At 34.6% G+C, this 24,531-nt stretch overlaps 2 protein-coding genes across 8 annotated transcripts; both read right to left on the reverse strand.

Annotated features, from left to right (window-relative positions):
* Positions 1-854: 854 nt before the first annotated feature.
* LOC111020619 (Regulator of chromosome condensation (RCC1) family with FYVE zinc finger domain-containing protein) lies at positions 855-10,304 on the reverse strand. Its single transcript, XM_022297323.2, has 9 exons — positions 9,627-10,304; positions 8,410-8,496; positions 7,629-7,718; positions 6,495-6,575; positions 6,155-6,349; positions 3,945-6,071; positions 2,978-3,124; positions 1,722-2,107; positions 855-1,387 (listed from the first exon to the last, which is right to left on the reverse strand). Exons 1-9 carry the CDS (start codon positions 9,693-9,695, stop codon positions 1,255-1,257), a joined length of 3,315 nt encoding a protein of 1,104 aa, XP_022153015.1. The 5' UTR covers positions 9,696-10,304; the 3' UTR covers positions 855-1,254.
* Positions 10,305-15,650: 5,346 nt separating this feature from the next.
* Positions 15,651-23,391, reverse strand: LOC111020614 (Homeodomain-like superfamily protein). Of its 7 annotated transcripts, none has more exons than XR_002602714.2 (9): positions 22,911-23,391; positions 21,044-21,154; positions 20,299-20,952; positions 19,356-19,435; positions 17,481-17,900; positions 17,306-17,389; positions 17,128-17,222; positions 16,256-16,391; positions 15,651-16,114 (listed from the first exon to the last, which is right to left on the reverse strand). XR_002602714.2 is itself a non-coding variant. In XM_022297316.2 (9 exons), exons 2-9 carry the CDS (start codon positions 22,918-22,920, stop codon positions 16,038-16,040), a joined length of 1,545 nt encoding a protein of 514 aa, XP_022153008.1. In that variant the 5' UTR covers positions 22,921-23,029; positions 23,116-23,390; the 3' UTR covers positions 15,651-16,037. The 7 variants fall into 7 exon arrangements, 3 of the variants coding, with proteins under 3 accessions (XP_022153008.1, XP_087977109.1, XP_022153009.1); XR_015789363.1 differs by having other exon boundaries at positions 15,651-16,128; XR_002602715.2 differs by having other exon boundaries at positions 16,256-16,331; positions 22,911-23,386.
* Positions 23,392-24,531: the final 1,140 nt, after the last annotated feature.

Below are 24,531 nucleotides of genomic sequence, written 5' to 3' on the forward strand. Positions count from 1 at the left end.
GATGTGAAAAATAATGAAAAATGTCGGCAATTCAACAATGATATGATCCTCAGTTTGTGTGAAAATACTTATATCATTGGATCAATTAATAATGAACTCAAGAAAAATCAATTAACAATACTCGATTAATAAGTATACTTTTTAACCAACTTAAAGCATTGCTCAATCAAATAATCAATCATGATGTTAATTACACTAAAAAAATGTATTGTTATTATTATCAATTCTACTCATTTTGAAGTTAAAAAAAAAAACTAATTTTCTAAAAGTTATTATTATTATTATTATTATTAACCTACTTAAAATATTTAATTTACTTCATGGTTTCGACATCTTGTCAACAGAAGAAAATTTGGAGTAATAAAATAACCACTACTTAACATGTAATTCTTTCTCGTTTACAACTAAACTTTGAAGAATTGTGTTTGATTTTATGCTAACATCTAAATCCACGTGAGAGATTACTAGAAATATTGAATCCAGAGAACGAAATCTACACACAGTCCTAAAAGAATGAAAAAATATTCTGGAAGAATTCATCCAAAGGAGAATTTGAATACTGATACTGATGGCTGCAAACTTCAGCAAATCTGAAGGAAAAGAAACAGTTTGTTTTCAGGCTGGGGAAAACTTTATAGTGTATTGTGATCAAACAAAAATGCAAATAGAAAAGTAGTCAAAAGTTTCTTTCCTTACACACGTGAAACGCGTTCAAGGGACTCGAGCATCATACCACATAATACACCGCATCCGAGCGGGCAAAAGTAGTCAAAACTAGAAGTCTGAAAGTTACAGCTTCTTGTTAAATAGAAAAAGAAATGGAATTATGAACTAAGCTCATAACAGACAGACGATGAGTACAAAAATATGCAGATGCATTCGCTTATCGGATTTACATTGCAGCTGATATGAACAACAGCCAGCAAAGTTACTAAAAATTTACATTTCTCACACTCAATCCCCCACATAGAACACATATATGGGAGAAAAATTGAGGGACCCCCAAAAAGAGAAAATAGGGCAGAGAAACAAACAAGAAAATGAAGGTAAAAAACAGGGGAACAATTAAAAACACAAACCCCTCTAGTTATCCCTCTAACTCAATACCAGATATTGCCTTTTCTTTTCTATCCTAGGGATGGATAAAACCAAACAAATTGATCATATTATCACTTACCAGTAGTATAAGGTGTGAGCCTGTAAACATCCTGTTCATTTACAATCAGTTGGATTTGACTGACCCATTTCGACATGTCAGTGACCCAAGTCCTCACTACCGATGCCCACACTGGACTTATCGATCATACGCACATTATATTGATCATATACTCTTGCTCGGTTCTCTGCCCACCACTGTTCTGCTTGCTTCTCGGTAAACCGTTTCCGACTGCAACCAAAAAGAAAAAAGGATATGTTATAAATTCTGCACCATCTAAATATGATGGACCATCTGTTTTACACAAGTGATACAGATGTTTTATACTGTGAGATTAAACAGATGGGCCACCACGTTACTTATCAACTCCATTCAACATGATTCACAAAATTCAACATTAAACAATAGGCCAGACAACCTAGCCACCCAAAGGAGAGGATAACAGGTTGCTGTTCTGCAAAATAATCCATATGGGAGCTAAGGCACGTGCCTTGGTTTTGATAATCTGATTACGTTATTTAAAATACTAGCTTAAGATCAAAATAACGAGGCTGAGGAATTATACCTGAAACGCACTCGCTTGAGATCTTTGGCACCGCCCTGAAGAGAGGTAAACGTGATATATACACCGGGTTCATCTTGCTCGACCCATTCAGCATCATGACGAGAATCACTTTCTTTAACCTTGTTACCATTTCTAGCTGCTGAATCGGAATTGCCTTGTCTGTTATGGCCTGAACTACGGTTACTTGCAGTGCTGGACCCATTAGATAGCAAGTGGCTGTTTGATTCTATAATCTCGGCTTCTAGAGGCATTGTTTGACCATTAGATCGGTCAATCGATGGAGCCACCACTTCATTAAAGGGAGGACTGGAGCCCAAGGAGGCAAGAGAAGGTGATTTGACATTTCGAGCTGCTCCAACTGGAAGTCTTTCTGCCATTTCCTTCAACTGTTGAAAACACATGAAAAAGAAATTTGTACCTTTAAGTAAAAGAGATAAAAGAAAACATAACTGAGTGATGATCTATCTATCTACTGAGTAAAATCGAAAATTTTACTTGGCACCTGAAAGGAGTGCTAACAGAAAGTAAGACACGACGTCCAATAACTTGGACCACAACCAGGTACAGCAGCTACTACTTAAGCTAACGCCAGATTGCCAGCCAAAAGATTTCAATGTTATTTTTCTAGTCCTTAGTATGTGCATATAATCAACAAAATAAATAAATTAGCTCCACTTGGCTTTAATTCTTTGAATTACCGAGTACATAAGTAGACTTCTCTTTGCCAAGTAAAATGCTAGACAAACCCTAATCACCTAATGGGTAAAGGTTAGGACATAGTGGTGAAAGAATCTTAATTCATCAGTGCAATTTGAGATTCACGCAAGAGGCTGTGGGTTCAAAAAAGTGGTAACCTCCATCTAGGGTAACTAATATCACTCAGAATTCTTCTCTATCGAAGTTATAAAGCTAGATAGTGGTCCCCAATTCCAAATTCTGTGAGCATGAAGAGGTTGTATTTATGGGTAAGTTAAATGGGGAGGAGAGATAGAAGCCAAGGCAGTATTCCGTTGATCAATAATAAAAAAGAAAACAAATAGGTAGTCATAATTCGTGATTTACTATTTGTAATTTTACTATGAAGGCATACCATACACGATAATGTATGGGAGCTCAAGCAAATGACATGAAAGATGCCTATTTGCAGGTAAGAAACAGAAATAATAGCAGACATACATATATAAATCCATAAAATTAAACAAAAAAAAAAAATCATGAACCAGCATACCATCACATACTAGAAAGAAACATCTTACTTGGGCAGTGAGCGACTTGATTACTTCCTTTGCTGCATTGCACTTTGTCGCTTCTCCTGCAGCAAATGATAGTGCTTCCTTCAACTGTTTGGTCGTTCTTTCCAACTCAACTTCTTGAAGTTGGGCTTTGCGCGTAAGATTTTCAACCTGAAAAACCCATTGGTAAGGCCTGATGCATTTCAGGACTGCTAAGTAAACTATGGTTTTCGTACAACAAGGAAGACGTAGCAAGAATAATCTACAACTGAATCGAAGGACATTGAATAAGTTAAGAACTGTTCCATTTCTAAAGCAAAGGTTGTAGAATTAACATTTTATATAAATATAAAAGAGAGATTTTAGTTGATAGAAAGAGGGAGAGAAAAGATTTCAACTGACAAAAGAACTTCTAAAGAACTCCATTCGGCATAAATAAAAGAAGAGCGGTACTTAGAAAAACTCTGGAGAGAGCACCAAGATGATCCAAGAAATTTGATAAGCTATGGTTCCTTTCCAATATTTATTTTATTATATAAATTCATTAATTTGTATTATGGACATTTTGACAATGAAATTGTTTGTTAATCCACAATAATAAGGAAAGGCACCTTGATTCCACATCATCAATTTTCTTTTTATTAGAAACCAATTTTTCATTGAGAAATGAAAAAATGTAATACAAGTACAGAAAACAGCCCGACTAGAGAATACCCCTTTGAGAAAGGGGCACCATCATCATTTATTGTATCCTAGAAATCAAAATAATACTACTATGGCTTCTCCCAAGCCTTGAAGTGGCTATTTCTATGGAAAAAATCTTGATTTACATGATACCTTTTTGCTAAGAAAAATATTAATCTAGCTACATCACCACTTATTAGTTAACTTTCATATACCATTAAATGCAAGTGCAACCAAAATGATAAGCATGAGAAATCATTTGATCAGCTCTATTCAAGAAGCTTACAGAAAAATTGATACTGTGTACCTGAGCTTTTAACTTAACAACCTCCTGTCTAAGACTATCGTTTGTCCTTTTAGCATCATCTACTGCAATCTTTGGTGAGGTAAGACCTCCAAGAGTTGGGGTAGGTGTTGTTGAACGAGGTGGACTTGCTCGCCTTGATATTGGGGATGTTGCTCTGGAGACAATTCTAGAACCAGGAACTGAAGCTGAAAAGAACTTTTTGGATGACCCAAACACTGGATTAAATGATTTAGAAATAGCTCCCCACTGGGATCCTCCATTTGGAACGGGTGACACCCTGCTACTATTACAATCAAATTTTTTGTTTTTCTTGTAAGATTGGTTTTCAACTTGCTTCACAGATTCCATGGAAGAAAACCGAGCAAGTTGAGCACGAGACTTGACAGATTCCGGTTTCTCATCTTTCTCAACAAATTCAGTCGACCCTTGATTGATGCTTCTTCTTCGGCTCACTGAAGACTGAGAAGAAGCATCAGTTTCAAGCGCCTTCCGTAGTTTGTTATAACAGTTATCACATACACGATAAGGTTTGTTAGGATTTGGGGCCATAGAAGCCTTGTGACATTTCTTACTGCTGCATGAATGACAGAAAACAAGTCCACAGTTATAACAGTTATGCCTCTTCCTTTTGAAGTTAAATGGTAAGTGGCATCCTGAACACATAGACTGATCAACACCAGAAACCCATTTATGAAGGCAGATAGCTGCAGTAAAATTTGTACCACATGCAATGCTTTTGACTTGCTTGTCTTTCAAAGCTTCTACTAACGTTGGTGAATTTCTATCATCTGTATCACCATGACCCAAACGACCATTTGCACCCTTGCCCCAAGTGTAGACTTCAGTTTTTGAAGTTAAAACAGCAACATGATAAGCACCACAAGCTATTTCTTCCACAAAACTTTTGGAAATCTTTCCTTCAATTCGAACTGGAACCTTCCCATCAGCATGAGGATTTCCTAACTGGCCATAAACAGGACTTCCCATCGTGTAAACATGGCCAGATGTTGTAAGGGCGACTGTCAGGCTGTGACCACAAGAAACTCGACAAAAATTAGGTTCAACAAGAGCTGCGACACAAGTAGGCACAAGTTTAGTCTCTTTGTCACCGTGCCCTAGTCGACCCTTATCCCCATCTCCCCATGTGAATAGCTTCCCTGAAGAGCAGTTGCTGGAACTTGAGCTTCCAACCATAACTTCAACTACTGCAGCAGTATGCCAAACACCACAAGCAGCCCGCACAGTGCGTAGACCCTTGAGGGATTCCACTTCTCTAGGCATTGAGACACTGTTGCGATCTCCATGGCCTAAAACACCAAACGTTCCATCACCGAAGGTAAAAAGTTGCCCTGCAGATGTTACAACTGCAGTGTGCCAAGGTCCACAAGAGATAGAAGAGACGTGTATGCCCTCCAATGGTCCATTTATCTTTTTAGGTATCCAGTGGCTTACTTCATTCCCATGGCCAAGAAGTCCAAAATTGTAAGTTCCATCACCCCATGTGTACAAATCACCAGAAAGTGTCACAGCACATGTGTGATACTCACCACAAGATACCAATTCAATGTTTGTATTACCAAGGGCATCTATAAGCTTTGGTTGCAAAACATCAGAATCGACACCATGCCCAAGCCTGCCTCCTGATTCCTCCCCCCAGGTGAAAATTTCTCCTTGCTTGGTCACTAAGGCAGCATGGCGTCCACCACAGGCAATGTTCTGTACGTCCAGAACTACAGCAGATTCCAGGGCTTTAGGCAGCAAAGAATCCATTTTTATGCTTAAAGAACTTCCAACTCTATGACTTCCACCACCAAGAATGCCATCCCCAGTTCCTTCACCCCAAATGAAAACGTCCCCCAAGGCATCACCATCATCGTGACCTGAGCCTTGGCTGGATGAGCTGACAGCACTTGATAAACTAACTCTAAAAGCATCAATCGCCATTGCTTTCATGGGACCATGCATGTCTGAACTACCTGATGATAATGAATTGACTGATATACTGGCAGAATCAGAAGGGAAGAAGCCCTTTGGAGGAACAGCATACAGTATCACATCCGATAGTGCCTTATCCATTCCATTTTTAGGAGGACTTTCATATGGACTATGAAGTCGAAAATCACCATCCTAAATTTCGAGGGGGGAAAAATTAGTTATCTGAATTTACTTTGCTGAATAGATAAGGAGATAAAAGGAAGAAATAAGTTCACCTTTTGCAAGCTATCATTACTTCCAAATGGTGAATTAAGAGGCGAGCTTCTTCTGGTGTAAGTTCGAGGACTATTTGCTTCAGACTGCATTCCATCACTCCTAGATTCTGTTCTCCATTTACGGTGGTGGCTACGGGAAATTAATGTTTTCAAACCATTGAACCAAACCTCAGCTTCATCTTTATCCTTGCAAATCTAGCAAGCAGAATAAATTTCCAGATTATAATAGATTTGAAACCACAAAGTAGACAAGAAGGGTGAGGCCAATTTATCTTGTCCACTATAAACATAAGGTGAGGCCAATAAACTGAATATAAACATAATAATCAAAACTACATACCAAATCTAAAGATCTGTCGTTATATATTAGAGAAAATGACTGATATTCCTTCTCTGGCCGTGGATACCTTTGAAATATTGGCTGGAAAGTTTTGTGAAGCAGATTTGATCAGTATATAGCATGCGTATATCATAAGGTCACAAGTAAATAATCAATGATTCCCATTAAAGTTTTTGGTTGAAGTAAGCCTCAAAATATAAGTTAAATCATATGTTTGTTCCCAAACTTTCTCACTTATTCTATTTTGATTCTTATATTTCCAAATATTCTGCTATGATCACTAAACTTTGCATAAAAATGGATTTTGACTGTTGTGTTGTTAAATTTATATGGTTAATTTAAAAGCTCTCTTACATGCACCAAAGTAAACTTATGCGTTTTTTTTTTTTGTCCTTTTCTTTTGTTGTTCCTTGATATCAAGTTTAGAAAGGGTAGGAAAAAGAAAAGTTCAGAAAGGGTTGCCTAGTTGTCCTATTAGAAGTTTTCCAAAAATTTATTTTTATGGAATTCCAAGGACTAGAACAAATATATATATATATATATCAAAATTAGTGTGAAAATTCAGTAACCCAGATAATATTTAAACGTAAAGCAAATGCCAAAATACTATTATTCATTTTCTTTTTATGTGAAAGAAAAAGACCAAAAAAAAAAAAAGGTCCACACTGAACTCATGAGCACAAGGTGAAGGATAGTGTTTAATGATCCAGATCCTGGACAAAAATTACAATAGGAAAGCAAGTTTTACATAGTACCGTCAAAACGCAGTGTACCAAAGATATCTTCTCCTTAAGATTTCTATTCTACTCTTTTTCTTGATTATAGGCTGACACGTGAACAGCTCTAGAAAAAATTTGACATAGCTGACATGCAAGCAGCTGAAAATTTCTAAGCCTATCACATTCTTAAACAACGTACGCCTACCTTACAGTAAACAAAGAATTAGTATTCTTTAGATTATTAAAGTTCAGCATCATAAACATTACCGTTTCCCTTGATAATTATCACAATATCACATTAGATGCAGATATATGTGGATTTCACCACAAAGATGGGGAGATGGGAGGGGGTGGTGGTGGGGGAGAAGAGACATAGGTATTAAAGAAATCTAATCTTTAAAAAACTGATACTTACAGTGCGTTGCCCAGATATTATTCTAGAAACATGGCTTAGTTTAAGGAGTTTCTCCTCTTTCCCTGAAAACCAAATTAGAACAGACTCATCCTGAAAACATAAAACATTTTTTATCAGTTTGAGTTCTTATGATTACTACCCCATGCAACTAAGATCAAGAAGAGATGAAAACATAGTGGAGCACCATTATCAACCAAAATAAAAGAAAAGAGTATAACAAGAGTTTTCTTCTTCTTTTTTTTCCTTGATAACCTAGAATTGAAGCTTTTTAGCTCTACTTCCCTATAGCCGGAAGGCACCCGCACCCACCCAAAGTCTGGACCCAGTAGACATCAAGAGTTTTTGGTACTATACCAAGCTTACTCAGAGGTTCGAACACGGAACCTCTTGGTATGTGTTACCAAAAGAGTCCATGCCCTTACCAACACATCAAACTATCTGCTCTTCTTTTCTTATACAACTCAATCAGAATATAATTTCGTAAAAAATATCATGTCATCCAATCGGACATCCCTTTCTTCTATGATGAATGATCGAGTTCCAAGTAAATATGGCTACACAGACAATGACTCTAGCAAAATTGGTTGCCTAGATATTTTCAGAAGATGCAATTATCTCATAAACATGATCTCATCTAGCAATGTTCATGCACTTTACGGTGTTTGCTTATCCTATGAAAAGGTAGACTCACGCATGTCGCATACAACAATAATGAGTAATACACAAGTGTAATCTTTAAATAAACGCAAGAACAAATTTATTTAAACAGAACCAAACTTACATTGGAAAGCCGGAAAGGACAGAATTTTGGTTTTCCCCTTCTTCCATACTTTAGCAGATAAGCTCCCTTCTTTAGAGCAATAATGGACTGAAATATGTAAAACAGCAAAAGGCATTACACACCATGCGTGTGGAGACCATCTAAGTGGCTTCCAGAAGTTTAGTTATCAAGTGGAGAAAATATAGGAGCTATAGATTCCAGACAAGAAATGTAGTTCACAAACAAACATAATAAGAAAAGAAAATATTATTTTGATATAAAAACCAACTTTAAATCGGGCCGAACTCACACCTCTCAAGAATGCTAGTAAAGAGATGACCTTTCAATTATTTGTCAGTAACACTTGCACTATAATATAAAAATAAAATAAACTGTGTATTAATCATGGTTTCCATCTTCCTCTCTGCAGTCTAAAATGCCATGTTGCCCTTACTTATTAAAAGCCTTGAACATGTTGCCAATTGACATTGTTAGCTTAACGACTAGGCTTTGGAATCTACTTGACTATTTGGACCAATAACTGAACATACAACACGGGAAAGAAAAGCACCTCTTGATTCCTTTGCAATAATTGCTGATGAAAAATAATACATAATAGCCAAAGTAATGTCGATCCGATGAATTAAATTTAGATCAAAGGCATCAGTGTTGAGAAGGGATGATGTTGACTCGTTGTGTAAGAAGGTTGCCTAAGATTTAGATCAACAAGAGTGGATGTGGTTCGGTTTGTCTAAGCAATTTTCAAAATCATACATCAGCAGATCATATGAAACCATCCAACGTTATTATTTTTTACCAATGCTAAATTGCCTCAATGGGACCTGAAAGGGTAGCGTTCCAGAAAATAGTAATCAATATTCAGCACATAATTACCTTCAACTAACTAATTTACTCATCGTATCCCGCAAAGTAAATCAAACTTGCCTCCAGAAATTCATCAAAAATTATTCCAACTCAACTCCTGATGACTCTATCGTAGTTAAAACGGCACTTATTTGCACTGAAAACATGACCGGATTATGCTACTGATGGGGACGTCAGTGCAAAACGACAGTGAAAAAAAAAATCCACTACTTCATTTATACGGTTGTTACACTGATTTGAGAGAAACATAGCAATAAATGCAATATAAATGAGCGAATCAGGACAACATACGTTGAGTGGTACAAGGATGCAAAAGAGAAGAAAGAGTGACAAAAGGAAATGGATGAGGGCACCTGCTCGATATCCCTTTCCACCGGACCATTCCTATTAAGATCTGAAGCCATCCTATCCATCCTCGACATCAAGCTTTCTTCCTTTAGAACCCTCAAAATCTAAATAGTTAACTTTTGGTCACCCATTCTCAAAACCAAGCGCTTCCATTGACCAATTCCTGCGATAAGCCGCTTACTCTCCACCTAAAACTCAATTTGAACGAACAATTCCAATCTACAATACTAAAACCATCCATCTCAGCTACACAGCTCCAGTCCGATTCATCCAGCCACCGCTCTGAAACTGCACTGAATCCGAAGCACTGTAGCTGCAAAATATTGATTATCTCGGCTGAATTGGCTCAGGCTACAGGCTGCTTCAACGAGTTGACAGGAGAATATTACAGCTAGGTTTACAGAATCGAAATGACCGAAAACAGAAGTGAAACTCCACGGATTCGCGTGAACAGGCCACAGAAGTTGAAGTTATGCCTCTGACTGTATGAGAACAAGTACCTGACCGAGAAAGTGCAAGAAAACTGGGAGCTATGATCTGATTCGGAGTTGCAGGGAAGAGAGAGAGAGTAGAAAGTCGAGGAGAGAGAATGACAGAGAGTGTAGAGCAGACGAATAGAATGAATTGTAAAAAGTATTAAAAAATAAAAAAAAATATTTGCTGTTCGTTCGGAGCTTCGGAGAGAGAGCTCCAGCTTAATCCGAACAGATGGAAATAAAAAGGAATAATATTTTTAAAAAATATAAATTTCATTTTCATGGTGACATTTACAAGTTTTTACGTAATATATATAATATATATTCTTTAGTACGAGATAGACGTGGGATGAGGATTTAATCTCCAATATTAAGAAATAAGCCAGATTTTTTAACTGCGCTGGTGTAATATATATACTTAGTCCATGAATTTTTACAATTTTATTTATTGGGCCTCAATTTAAAAAAATATCTAATAAATTTTTAAATTTTTTATTTTGTGTTTGCTGGGTCCCTATTATATGTTATCTTTTTAAATTCATAAATTTGTAAGAAATATAATTAAAATGTCATGGTCTAATAATTAAAAAAAATTATGGTTTATCATACATGAAATTAAAAGGGGGAATATGCTAGAATCTATTAAACACAAAACTTAGTTTTTGGACGTACTAGATATTTTTTTTTTAATTAAATCACCTTTCAAAGTTTGAAATTTCTTGAAAATTTGTAATTTAACCAAAAACATACTTTTTTTAATAATATAATATTTTAATTTTAACCCTATAATTAAATGAGTTGAGTTATTCTTAGGTTGACATATATAATAATAATATTTCAAAAGCTTTAATTTAATTCCATGGGTTCTTTTTTAGTATTACAGCTAAAATATTGGAGTGATGAGCAAACTTAGGAAGATTATTAAATTGATAGCATCACCTTGAATTATTATTATACCCAAAAACTTTAGTGGTTAGATTAAGGGGTTGTTTGTTTATGAGAATGTAGATGTCTTGTGTCTCCAAATGTTTGAAATTTCGTATGCTTAAAATTTTAGATATTGGGTGTGTTTATTTTGTGGAAAAATTTATAAGTAAGAATATTTAGTTCGTTAGGTTTGTTTGTTCAAAAATTGTCTCACGAATATTAATATAATTTATACACATTCAGATTTACTTTTTATTAATTTAATATTTTATTTTTTATTAAATTATTTTGTAGATCAAAATAATTCATATTGTTTTAAAATAACAATTAATATTAAATATAAATTTTATTTTCAAACTTTAATATTTTTCTATAAAGACAATTATATAATTAATCTTATCTTGAGTGAATTTGTTCATCATATTATCAAACTATATTTTGTAAGAATAAAATATAAAATATGAATACACTAATCTATTTAAATTATAAAAAATAAATATAAAAGAAATAGATGAAAGAAAATATATGAAAAATTAATAAGGGCAAGAAATGAAGAGTGACAATGCCCTCAACGGGAGTTTAAAAAAAAAAATTTAAAGGTAAAATAAAATTCAAATCTAATTTTAAAATTTTGATTCCTTAAACGAAAGTTTGCACTCTCTTTTAATTTAATCCCTCAATTTATGGCAAATACTTAGTTTCGATGATGCAAAGATTTAAAGTAAAAAATTATAATTTTATTTACAAAAAATATTACACTAAAAATAAATGATGAACTATCTTGAAATATATTATATATATCTCGAGTTATTTAACTATGTATAATATGTTAGGTTTAAATCCTATTTTTTATCTTTATATTTCTTAAATACCTATTTTTTCTATCTACTTTCAACTTTGTTCATTTCAATATTGTAAAGCATTCTCAAAACAAAAAGTAACGATTTTGGTCACTCTTTACAAAATTTTAATACAAATGAAAATCATTTAATATAAATTTATGGCTATATTTCAATATGATCACTACGTAACATTTTAAAATTATAATAATAGAAAAGAAAAATTAGAAATATAGATATCAAACTAGACTTGGTAAAAATACATTGACCGAAATTAACTAAAGTCAGAAGTCGTATTTAAGCGAATCGTATATCCCATGGAAGTATTAACGAAAGGGAAAAGAAAAGTTGAGATGAAAAGTGACAATGGGCACGATATTTTGTCAAATTTTGGATGTTGACACTTGCCCTTTCCATTTTCCGTCGGTTGGACCTTCACACGTGCCCCAGCAACGGCCTCCATTTTTTCCATTTCTTTTTCCACTTCCTTGCAGTTTCCATAATTCTATTTATCCAAATATATATCTATTATCATTAACTTAAAAGGTTTGTTAGTGTTTTAAATTTTTTTATTTTATCTCGATTTAAATTTGGTCCATGGACTATGGTCGTTCATGTACTTTGGACTATGGTTCATTTTTGTCCATGTACTTTTTAAATGTTGATTTTAGTTAATGTAATTTTAAAAAAAAAAAGTATGTTTTGATTTTTGTATTTTTAAAAATTGACAAATGTAGTCTCTATTTACAAAGTTTTAAAACAAAGTTTATATACAATAGATAATCCTTTGATACAAAATCATCGCTATACTTAAAAAAAAAATTAATAAGTGAAATCTCATGTTAAAATTATGATTGAAATAAATAATATGAGATGAAAACGAAATGACCAAAATAGTCTTTGCTTAGAAGTATAGAGACTCAAATGTACGTCTTAAAACTATAGGGACTAAAATGAACAAAAATAGAAAATATAGAAACTAAAATGAACCAATAGTGAAAGTACATTGACTAACAAGTATTTAAGCTTAAAACCTTTTATATATTAGGTATAGAGTTTTTTTGTCCATTAAATTCTTATGTCACGGATTATTAAAAATAAACGATAAAATGATAATTTTATGCTATAATATATTTTATTAATTGAGTTGTTGACTAAGATGTCGTGAGTTTGAATCCTTTATCCCCAGTTGTTGTACTAAAAAAAATAAAAATTGAGTTGTAAATAATATAAATTTTAATTTGATGAAACTTGAGGAAAGAAATATACTATTTATCTATACGTGAAGGAAAAAAAAAACTCAAGTGTTATGTGACTTAGCACTTAGTAACTTGCTTGCCCCAAAATTGCTCGTTTGGTAGAAAACTAACCAATTAAACTGTTGTTATACTAATAATTAACAACGGTATAAAATTGTCAAATCGGACATAGTTCAAGGGGTTAAGATATCTATCTCTGATCAAAAGGTCCTGTATTCAAATCTCATCCCCACATATTTTACTCAAAAAAATAAAAATAAAATAACAACGGTATAAAAATTATTATTTTTTATATATGCATCGTCGTTCTTTTAACGTTAGGCAATCGTAAGGATCTAATTAAAAAAATGCAACATATAAGATTTCGAAATTGAAACAAAGATTAAAGCTCCAAAAATAAAAATTTAAAAAATATATTTAACCTTTTTATTTAAGCGTAGAAAATTAGAAAAAGAAATATGCGAATACATGCCAATAGAGTTGGAGCATCATTATATAATAATTTCGTTTTTATTTAAAAAAAACATAGAATTATTTATTGATATCAATATAACGACAAATATTGAAAATGTGGCAACTTTGTTGTCTAAAATTAAAAAAAAAATAATGAGGCAAAATTATATAATATTATTAAATAAAACATCAAAATCGAGCAAACGTTAACATCAACTTTGTTATTAGAAAAAGCTATTGTTTTGGTAACATAAATACATCTCTTTTACAACTTAATTGCATTTTGAGAACAAAGGAATGAATGGCTAAATTAAAGCAACAAGAAATCAAAATTTAAATTTTATAATAGATCAAGAAAGATCTCAAGTCAAATACATAAATGAAAACATGATAGGCATTATATTATGGATTTGTTTAATTAATCCAAGGTTGAAAAGCTTGAGTTTATATGATTCACATTTGCATTGTGTTAAGAATGAGATTCAAAAGTTTGAATCATGTGGTTCATATTTCATTGGTGGGTTGTTTAAGATCTGTAAAATAGGAAAGAAAAAAAAAGATAAAAAAGTATTGAGTTTCGTAATAGATGAAAAACTCGTGAATTCGGATGGCTTTGCGATAAAGTGCTTTCTTCACAATCATTTAGAGTGCTTTCGTTTATTTTTAAAGAATTTTCAAAATCACTTTTAACTACGAAATCAAACACCGCAAATTTTTAAAAAGTACTTTTAATTGGCAAAAACGATCTTTCACTATTCTAAGGGTCGTATCCAAAAGTTATCCTAAACATAAGCTTGATTTCATAGTAATACAAATCAACTCACGAGTCAAACACTGTAAAAATTTCGAAAAAAATACTTTAGTATAGGGAATTTTCACTGTTCCAAACGTCGCACCAAAACTCACTATAAATGTAAATGCAACTTCTTCTAAGTTATAGAAATCTAATCAATGAGCCAAACACTCCAAGAAAAGTCAATAAGAGAGAAACCTCGACCAAGTTATAGAAATTTGACTTGTGAGTCAACACTCATACGAAGAACGAGCAGTTTAGAAAAAAAAATAGCTTAGAAAAACCCGAAGGAGAGAGAGAGAGAAAGAGAGGAGAGAGAGTTTTGTCATACCAAGTTTTGATTACAAGTAGTGAAGAATGAGAGCAACAATAAGGGTGAGGGGGTGGGTACACTTTTTAGAAAGTGGGTTGTGAAAGTGAAGGTGATGGTGATGGAGGCCACAAGCCCCTTTGTAAACTTCCTTTTTCCAAGTCTTCCAAGTGGTCCTAATCCCCACAACCCCACCCTTTTTTTTCTCTAAATCTTGAGGTGTAAATGAAGCCCCAACAGTGGCCACCATCCATTCAATGCTTTGATTGATCTCTCACTCAACAGTCTCATGTTTCCAATAATTCCTCAGTTTTCTTGTAAACTGAGCACTCTTCTTTTTGTGTGAAATGTGCTTATCAGAGCCTCACCCTGGCCCCCCCTCCATTTGCATCCTCCCCACCCACATGATGAAAAGCCACTGTGTCCCTTTCATGCCATTTTGTAGACTCATCTCAACATTTATCTCTGCAACTTTTCTTTTCTAGCCATTCTTGAGGTAATTAATGGTTCATGCGACCGTGCGTCGGGGGAGGTGGAGGTAACGCTTTTACATTAACGACATCTCTTGACTGACTGATCGACAATGACAATACATGCAAGAATTAAGCAGAGTTTGACGCGAAATTCATGTGCCGGGACGTGTAGAGATAGGACAATCACTGCAAAAATTTCTATTGGAGTCATACAGTTTAATGATTGTGATTTAGATGGGATAGTCCCCAAGTGCTAACAAATTTGATGATTGTGCGTGTGGCTGAGAAATCATTCTGAAAATTCTTGGTAGATAAGTGAGCTATTTTCATAATTAATGGGGTCTTTCTGGTCTGCTACATATGTTATCATGGAATATAATAATATGTCAAGCAAGCAAATACACTAAAAAAATCTAACAGAGGCATGTTTGGGCATGGCATGTGGTGAGTACCCCTTTTGGTGAACAAATAAATAGCTCAAAATGTAAGATCTGACATATTAGTTAAGACTTCCAAACAGTGCCTTGAAACAAAACTATCGAGTCGCAAATGGACGATGCAGTTATAATACACTGTCGATGCTTCTGTCAATAAAACAAAATTACACGAGTACGAATCGACGTGACCAGAAACCGAACCCGATAGGAGATCCACACGCAAAAACAGAAGGGAGAGGAGAGAAGATAGACTTCACCTTGTCGCATTTTCCTCAGAAAGACAGTTATAATGAAGGCTCTGTACTTATACACAAGAGAGGAGAGGGAGAGGGAGAGAACCTGACAGCCAGAATCTGCCTAAGGTTTGCTGCAACTCACTAATATTGCTACCCAATTTACAGTAATTCCAAACTATGTACTCTGAGTCTCGAGATCCCGCCAAACTTCTACTATTGCTCAATCCAACGATGAACTGGTATCATCAGCCTCATCGACAGTGAAGCTGTATGGCATCTCCATTGTGGATCTACATGACATGTGCTGTTGTTAATACATAACTCATTAAAAATCTCCAAGGAGAAACATTCATGTCTTGTAGCTACAGTGCAGGAAATATATAGAGCAAATTTGACCAGATTGAAGGTGAAGGCAAGAAGGCTATAAATACCAGCTGTAATTGTATTTCTTTCTCAACCATTGATTAGGTTTATAGTTATGATATCCATGCAGCAACTGCTCAGTAGCTTCAGTCAAAACAGAAAGAAGAAAGTACACTCTGAGGTGGATCTAGATGTTTGCCTGTTCTGTATACAACACTTCAAAGCATATCTTAAGGTGGCAGCAAAAAGATTCCCAACTCTCCAAAAAGATTCAATTGTGATGGGCCTTAGGGCTTAAGAAAATTTGGGTGCCATCCTTGTGAGTCTTTTGCTAATTAAAGTTTAGAACTTGCTAAGCAAGCCACCAATTCCATTTGGGAACAGTGAGTCTCTGAAAAGGTCTAACTTGTCTGTGTGGTCGCCTTAGTTTCAAGGGGTTTAAACACCGCAAAATAGGGTCCAAAAAAGACATCCTTAAATGTACCTACATCGCCCCCAGTTGGCGTTACTCAAAATCCAGAAGATCTTGATTGTCTGTTTCTGTATCGCCTTTCTTGGTGCCTTACCACAGAAAGCTTCAAGTGCGTTTTGGACTCTGTTAGGCTTTTGAGTTCTTTGTGGTTCTTTACTCTTACAATTATTTTAATAATATATTTTTTCAATTTATACAAACTGGAACTCCTTTCTGTAGAGCTATATTTCCCATAAGAGGACACCTTGTATAGTATTTGTTTCCTGTTTAATGGACTTTCTTATCCAGAAAAGAAAAATTCTAACTACTTCCAACCAAAATTGATCAAACCATCATCATCAAGATGAATCTTTTCCCTACATTACATGAATATGCACAATAGTTTACAGAAAATGCAAGATAAAAATGAGAACCTCAACAGTATGAACAAGAAGTTGCATGCTACTAGCAATTGTTACTTCGACTGACCTTCTAATATGATTCTTCCGCCCCAGTTTTTCAGAAAATGATGCTTTTACAGCATAGTCAGGCCGAGGGAAGTCCAACTGACATCGATTTGCGACCTTGATATATGAGAAGGGGAAGTGTTAGCAAGGAAACCACAATGTTATAACATTATGCAGAACATGACCGCGCTTAAACTCACAGCAATTTCATTTGTTGATGGGATCTTTCCTCTGACTGGATCACTACATTCATTTACTTCCTTTTCTTCGCCATTGAATATTTCCTATATAAGCACTTCAAAAATTAGAAATCTTCAAGATGGATATTACCAAAGTTGGTCCTTGGAAAAAATAATATAGGTATTAAGTACAGACCTTGGACATCTTTTTAGAATTATAGTCCAAATAGCCACTCTTATAAAGACTTTTCGGGCCGGCACTACCATGATTATGCAGCTGCACCTCTGTCTGTTCACTAGCAACTTTTGAAGTATAGGAGCCATGATTGTTGGAAACAGAATCAGTTCTACTTCTCGGAATGTTATAGGTAGAGCTCATTCTATGATCCCTTTTGCTACTATTTGAAAATGTTAACCCGCCGGATTCCTCATACATATTCAAGGGAGAGTTCTGGCGGGGAAAAGGATTGGTTTTGTTGTAATAGTTGGAACTTTTCTTTAATTGTTTGGTAGAATTCTTGTCCTGAGACTCAGGTCTACATGTAGTGCTGGTGGGGATTGCTTCCTCCATATATGAGTCCTGAGAACTCATATTTGAACTATGTACTTCGTACCTCTGCAGAGCAATCAAAGCGAGTGGCAAGAGAAGGATTAGGAGAATATTATCTTCGACATCCATTCACTGATAATCACAAAATATTTACAAATTTATCACATGTATTAGAGCTCATATTACAGTGTGTGTTTAAACTATTGGAACAGGATTTCAAAATATTAAAGCATCACAACACTAAATTGAACACGACCACAGCTTCTATGATATGGAATTTTAGGGTTCCAAAAAAGGTGAAATTTTTCCTATGGACTCTCTTTTATAGGAGCACAAACACAGCCGAGAGAATACAAAGTAAGCTCCCCCATTGGACGCTCTCCCCTTCGGTTTGTGGTCTCTGCCTAAGAAATTCAGATTCGGTGGATCATATTTTCATCCACTGTTTTTTTGCCACTCGGGCTTGGAACTATATGGCTTCGCTTTTGGAATTCTCCTTCTATCTTCCTAAACATATAGATGACTTCATAACGGAAGGATTTGGTGGGGTGGCGCTCAAAGGCAAAGCTGCGATCCTATGGCAGTGTGCAGCGAGGGCTCTCCTTTGGCATCTTTGGAAGGAGAGAAATAGTAGACTTTTTGAGGACAAATCTGTCCCTTTAGATTCTTTTTGTGTGAATACAAAGCATACAGCTTCTTGGTGGGTCACAATCCACAAGAAGGCTTTTGGAAACTACAGTCTTTTTTTGATTTCACAGGATTGGAAGAATGCGATTGTATAGTTCTCTTTGGGGAGGGTTCTCTCTACCCTCCGCCATTAGGTTGTTCTCGCCTTTTTGGGCTCTTTTGATTTGAATGCATTCTCTTTGTTTCTTATAAAAAAAAAAAACACTAATGTTTCATCCTTGACTGTGATAGAAGTTGCTTCTTCTTTAGCTCTCAAGCTTCTCCAAGTGTGATTCTTCTAATTGTGCGTTCTCCATTTTATTCCAGTTATAGTCTCAACTCAATATTAAAAAACAAATTTACGTGAGCAGATTATGAAATTTTTTCTTCTGGAAAGGAACACACTTTAGGAACACTTGTAGAGTAAATTTTCTGCACTCCCAGATGAAGCAAAAACTTATCATCTTTACTCCATAGACCATGAATGAAAAATCCATTTCAAACACTGATCCGGATCCGGAAAGATTACAAATATATGTGAGTGAGTGTATATTTATGACTTAAATAGACTGCACCATTGTCATGCTTAAATAAAAGCATATAAAAGGAAATATTTTCAGGTCCTTCCAGTGCATGGATCATAGATTTACCAATAAAATGTGGGATTAACTGGAGAGAATAGGAAGATGACAGAGTAGTACAAGATAACGCCTTTAAATCTGACACACATTAATTGCATTATTATATATCATGAAATTCAAAACTTTATCTTAACTCCTAATTCAGTATTAGTAGGGCCACATCAAACAAAATCCAAATAAAATGTTGAGAAAGCCATTATAAAGGTCCACTTACAGAGCCAAGAGCTCTTTGTTTCTTCATTGTCAAAACGTCTGGAGAACGGGGAAGTATGGGGTTTCCGACATAGTACGAATCTGTGAAATATCCATCAAACAATAGCTGTGAGACTCAATGAAATTTTGATGTGACAGTTCAACAAAAATCATTGGAAATAAAACCCAGAAAAAATTCTTCATACTCACTAAAACATGACAGAGATTCAGTATGGGATAAACGGATAAAGCACTTAAACTAAGAGTATCTCAACTGATGGAGGCCCTGTAAGTTTATGACATTGTGCTCATTGGATACATGATTATTTCTTTAAATATTACTAAAATCCTAACATTAAAATCTAGTCTGATGCTCACTCCCAGATCTTCATACTTTTAAGAGCCTTCTCTCTCCAATTCCCTCTACAACCTGTGTCAGGGAGGGAGAGTTATTCCCTGAATCAATAGAATATCACAGAATCTATAATACTAAAAATAATTTATTTTTTCTTCTTCTTGTGTTACCAGTTTTTCATTCCCTTCAATTTATCCATTTTTGTTTTAGTAAGTTAGGGACAAGGTTTACAGTGGTAAACTTTGCCTCATAAATGTGGTATGTTCTTTAGCATTTAAAAATCTTAGCAATTAATTGTGAAAATAGAAATCTATCCATACTTTGTTGATAGCAATCCAATCTTGTAGTAGTTTAGTAACTTCCATCTATCATCAGAACCATATTATGTTATGCACATCAAATTGCATGTTCGAACATTACTAATACTCTGACTAATACATGAATTACTTAATAAATACATACCAATTAATAATGTTTGAGGGCACAAAACTAAAAACATTTTTATTTACAAGTACCAATTAATATGCTATATTTAAGACTACTATGAAAAAAATATAGGCCAAGAAAAAAAGGAACATTGTAAACATTAAAATATAATCTACTGTTTTACCATGGATTGGACCTTTGGCTGGGGACTCAAATGCACCAGGAGGAAGAGGCTGGAATTCAACACCAAGCGACGGACCATCCTCCCGGTATTGCACACCCAACTGTCTCTTCACAGCAGTAATAGCAGCATTTTCCACTTCGCCCTTCACTTTTAAATAGCCTGATGGTTTATATCGCAGGGAGTTTAAAACCTTAGGATTTGATGGAGGAATAGCACCATCATGTGTTAAATACCGTGAAACTTCTGTATCATATGGATTCTCACTTTGAGATAATAACCTATCTTTTAAAGAAGAGCTGCTTTCTGAAGATGTATTATCCATATTACTAACATTTTCTGTAAATTGATTCCTACGCTCAATGACATTATCTGAAGCCGGAAGCTCATGGCCATAAGGCTTTTGACTTTCAACTTCACGAGGATCAATATGCCAATAGTCTCCATTTTTCGTGCTACCACATGAATCTTGTGCAAGCCCACTGCCATGATCTTGAATAACACCACTGGAACGATCCTGCCGTACACTTGCATATGTTTCACAAAATCTTTTGTCTTTTAATCTTCTGTGGCAGAACCATCCAGATATTTGCTTTTCAGTCAACCCCAGCTGCTCCGCAAGCTGTGATTTCATTTCCTCTGTAGGATACTTGTGTTCTGGACATTGGGAAAAAAAAAACATTTTTTCAGATTAAAGGAACTACAAACAACCTAGAGAGGAAGATTTGACACAAAGATGTACTCTTACCATTATAGAACTTCTCTAAAGCAATCACCTGGTTAGGTGTCTTGAGCTTTCGTTTCTTGTTCTTCTCAGCCAAATCTTTATTCTCCTCAGAAGGCATAACGCTACACAACTCTAAGTTCAAGAAAAAGAATAATTCAGTGAAAATAAATGAAAAAAGTGATCAGTCATGGTTCCAAGTCCACATATCCAGCTATAAATATTTCCCACTTTCATCTGCTAGAGTTTATGAATAGCCTAAACCATGTATATATGTCAAAGCATCACACATTTATTTTCTTAAAGATTTGTAATTAATAAATGTGGCCTCATATATAACCACACCAAAGCAGTAAACTCTATGCAGTCACCAAAATGTCAAACTCTAAAGCTTCAATTGAGTCTGAGATAATAGCACTCCCATCTTCGGATAAGACTTAAGAGATAAAGATGTTAAGCACATGCCTTTCGTATCAAAGTTCAAACATACATCATTTTTGTGTTTGTTTCACGCAAACTGCAAACGTCTAAAATCCAGCACAGAGTCAGTAAATGAAGATAAGATAAACGGATCTTGTTTGGGACCTAACAATGTTGTTTCAAATAAAATACCTGGTATATCTAAAATGTTATGGTTTAAGATATGAAGCTTCAATAAGATTTTATGACTTAATACACCCTCCAGTATGGTGAGGATTAGATCAATCATAATGAATCAACCTTCGTTTTCTTCTGTGCAAAGGTATAAGCATCAGGGGGAGGATTTGAAACCCAGATAGAAACTTGGCCATAGCCCACACCTTCATGCTGTGAGCATGAAGATTATCATCCATTTGCCACAGAATAGCTTTCAGGTAGTGGCAGTGAACAGACAATAGATACTCAACTCAATCTTTTGGCTCATTCCAATAACTGATGAAATAAATCTCCCAACACTCAGCTACTCACTAGAAAGGTATTGATAGAAATGCAATACTTGTAAGAATCAAAGAACAGAAATAATTCAAATGGAAGGGAAAGAAGGATTGGATTAAAGCAGATATGCATGCATCCTTTGCATTGAAATAACAATGATAAAATAGAATGAGAACTGATTGGGAGTTGTACCATGGATTTGGCACGGTGGCTACCATGACCACTCCTTGCCAAGCATTTTGCAGGACAACATCAAGCATTTAAATGGGAAAATCAACCCACAAAATCAACTTTCGGTTTGGTTATTCATCCGATTGATCCAACATATTCTAAGTTTCTAACAACAAATCAACTAACTCAAACTCAGATGATATTCCAATGACACAAAATAAAGATTATGGAAACGAGGATATCAGGCTATCAGCCTAAAAGAGAATAAAAAGGAGGGGTCAAGCAGGAAGAAATGGACAACATCAAACGGGATTGATCACTGCTAGCCAAGCTTCTTGCAGGACAAAATCAAGCATTTAAATGGAAAAATCAACCCAGGGCAAAATCAACTTTCTGATTGGTTGTTCATCCAATCAAATGATTTCTAAATTTCTAACAACAAACCAACTAACTCAAATTCAGATGATATTACCATTGGAAACAAGGACATATACTTAAAAGGGACCGTGTCTTAGAACTCGTGAAAACCGACAAACAAAACCCAAAAGAGAGAAACAAAAAGGGGGGTCAAACAGCAAGAAAAGCAAACATGTAAAATCGTTCAACTCAGCTCTCTGGTTAACCAAACACCCCCCTCATCATTACAGAAAACTCCCATCGTCCAAACAAACACGAAGAAATTGTCCCAAACCCAACACAAAACAAATCCAATTCCACGGCTGTAACAAAATAAAAGAAGGAACTTGTAATGAAGATACGAAAACAGAAGAACCCATTACACGATCTGATGAGTAGAGGAAAATACCTTCTTCCATGGTGAAAAATTTCTTCGATTGCTTATCTCATCCCCCCTGTCTCTCTCCTCTGCTCTGTCCTACTGCTATATTTTGGCATCTATTGACCCAAAAAGAGAAACCCATCTAGCTAAGAAGATTGAAGCATAAGACAATGTGAGATGGGTTGCACAAATTCCTCTGTTTGTTTAATTAACACATAATTAACAAACCAACCCGGAAAAGAAAAGTGGGGAATTTTAGGATGAAGGTGAAGCGGCAGAAAGAAGAATTCTCTTTGGTTTTCCGTATGGGGTTTCTTGTTGCAATAACTATTTACAGTCAAAATTTTTCTTTTGCTTAGAATTAAATCCATTTTTGGCTCTTTTGTCATGTTTATCTTCCTCCCAATGTGACCCGTACGAGTATCTTCTGCAAGAAAAGCAAATTTTTTAAAGGGAAATAAATAGTGACGAGGAAATGGTCCCTTTTTCTTCAGGCACATCTAATTCTAATTCCCAGTTTCTTCCAAAATTCATCTATTTGGGCTGGGTTTTCCTGTCCTTTGGGCTCTCTCTCCTCTTCCCTCACACCTAATTATTCGACACAATTTTTTCTCTCTTTTTGAAGCGGTATTCGACAAAACTTTTGTGCACAGTTAAATGCTTGGGGGGTGGAAACTTGAAATTGAGAGGTTGAATCTTAATCTTAGGTTATTTATTCTGCTTTTAACTATTTTCTTCCATTTTTCTACTCCAACTCCAACGTAATATAGAATTTGATTGAGTGGGTTGAGCATAATCAAAACGTTGGAGCTTCAAATCTCCAACACTAAAAGAAAACAGAAAAAAAAAAAAAATCAAACTGGAGATGCTCCCTTCATCTTTTGATCTCTCAGAGCTTTTTAATCACTATCCTACCAAATTCCTCAATTTGGGGGAGTCCAAGAGAGGAATCCTCGTTTGTTGATTGAGATTTTCGAAATTGAGTTGAGGAATCCTTGATCGTGGATTGGGATTTTCGCGATAATTTTTTTTTTTTGTTCCTATTTAATTTTAATTGTTTTATAAACTAATAATATTATAATATCAACGATTATATTAAAATTATGTATTTATATTATTTACTGGTTTTAGATAATTAATTTTAACAAATATCAGATATTATTATTCATGGTTAATAGAAAATATTAATAAACATAGGGTGAAAAAAAAACAACAAAATATTAGGTAGGGTAGGGTGAACTGTTCAATTCAGACTCTCAAATTAATTATATTATTTGATTGTATTATCAAGTTTAGGTTAAAATACTTTTTGGTTGGTTTTTTTTTTCGCCATTGTATTCTTTAATTTCAATTCATTTTAATCCATGTATTTTCAACTTTGGGTAGCTGTATTTTTTTCAAAATGTTTTTTTTTCCAAATTGTTCGTTCCGATTCCTATACTTTAAAAAAATGACTATTTTGATCCCTTTATTTAATTCTTAATATCATTTTTTTATCATAATTTCAACACGACACTACACTCAACATATTTCTTAAAGTATAACCATGACTTTATATTAAATAATTTTCATTATGGGTAGAATTTGTGTTTAAATTTACAAATAGAGACCAAAATTGTCACTTTTAAAAAATAGAAGAACTAAAATA

The sequence above is a fragment of the Momordica charantia genome, assembly GCF_013281855.1.
Source record: "Momordica charantia cultivar OHB3-1 chromosome 2 unlocalized genomic scaffold, Mcharantia_2.0 BLBB01000002.1, whole genome shotgun sequence".
NCBI classification, from domain to species: Eukaryota; Viridiplantae; Streptophyta; class Magnoliopsida; order Cucurbitales; family Cucurbitaceae; genus Momordica; species Momordica charantia.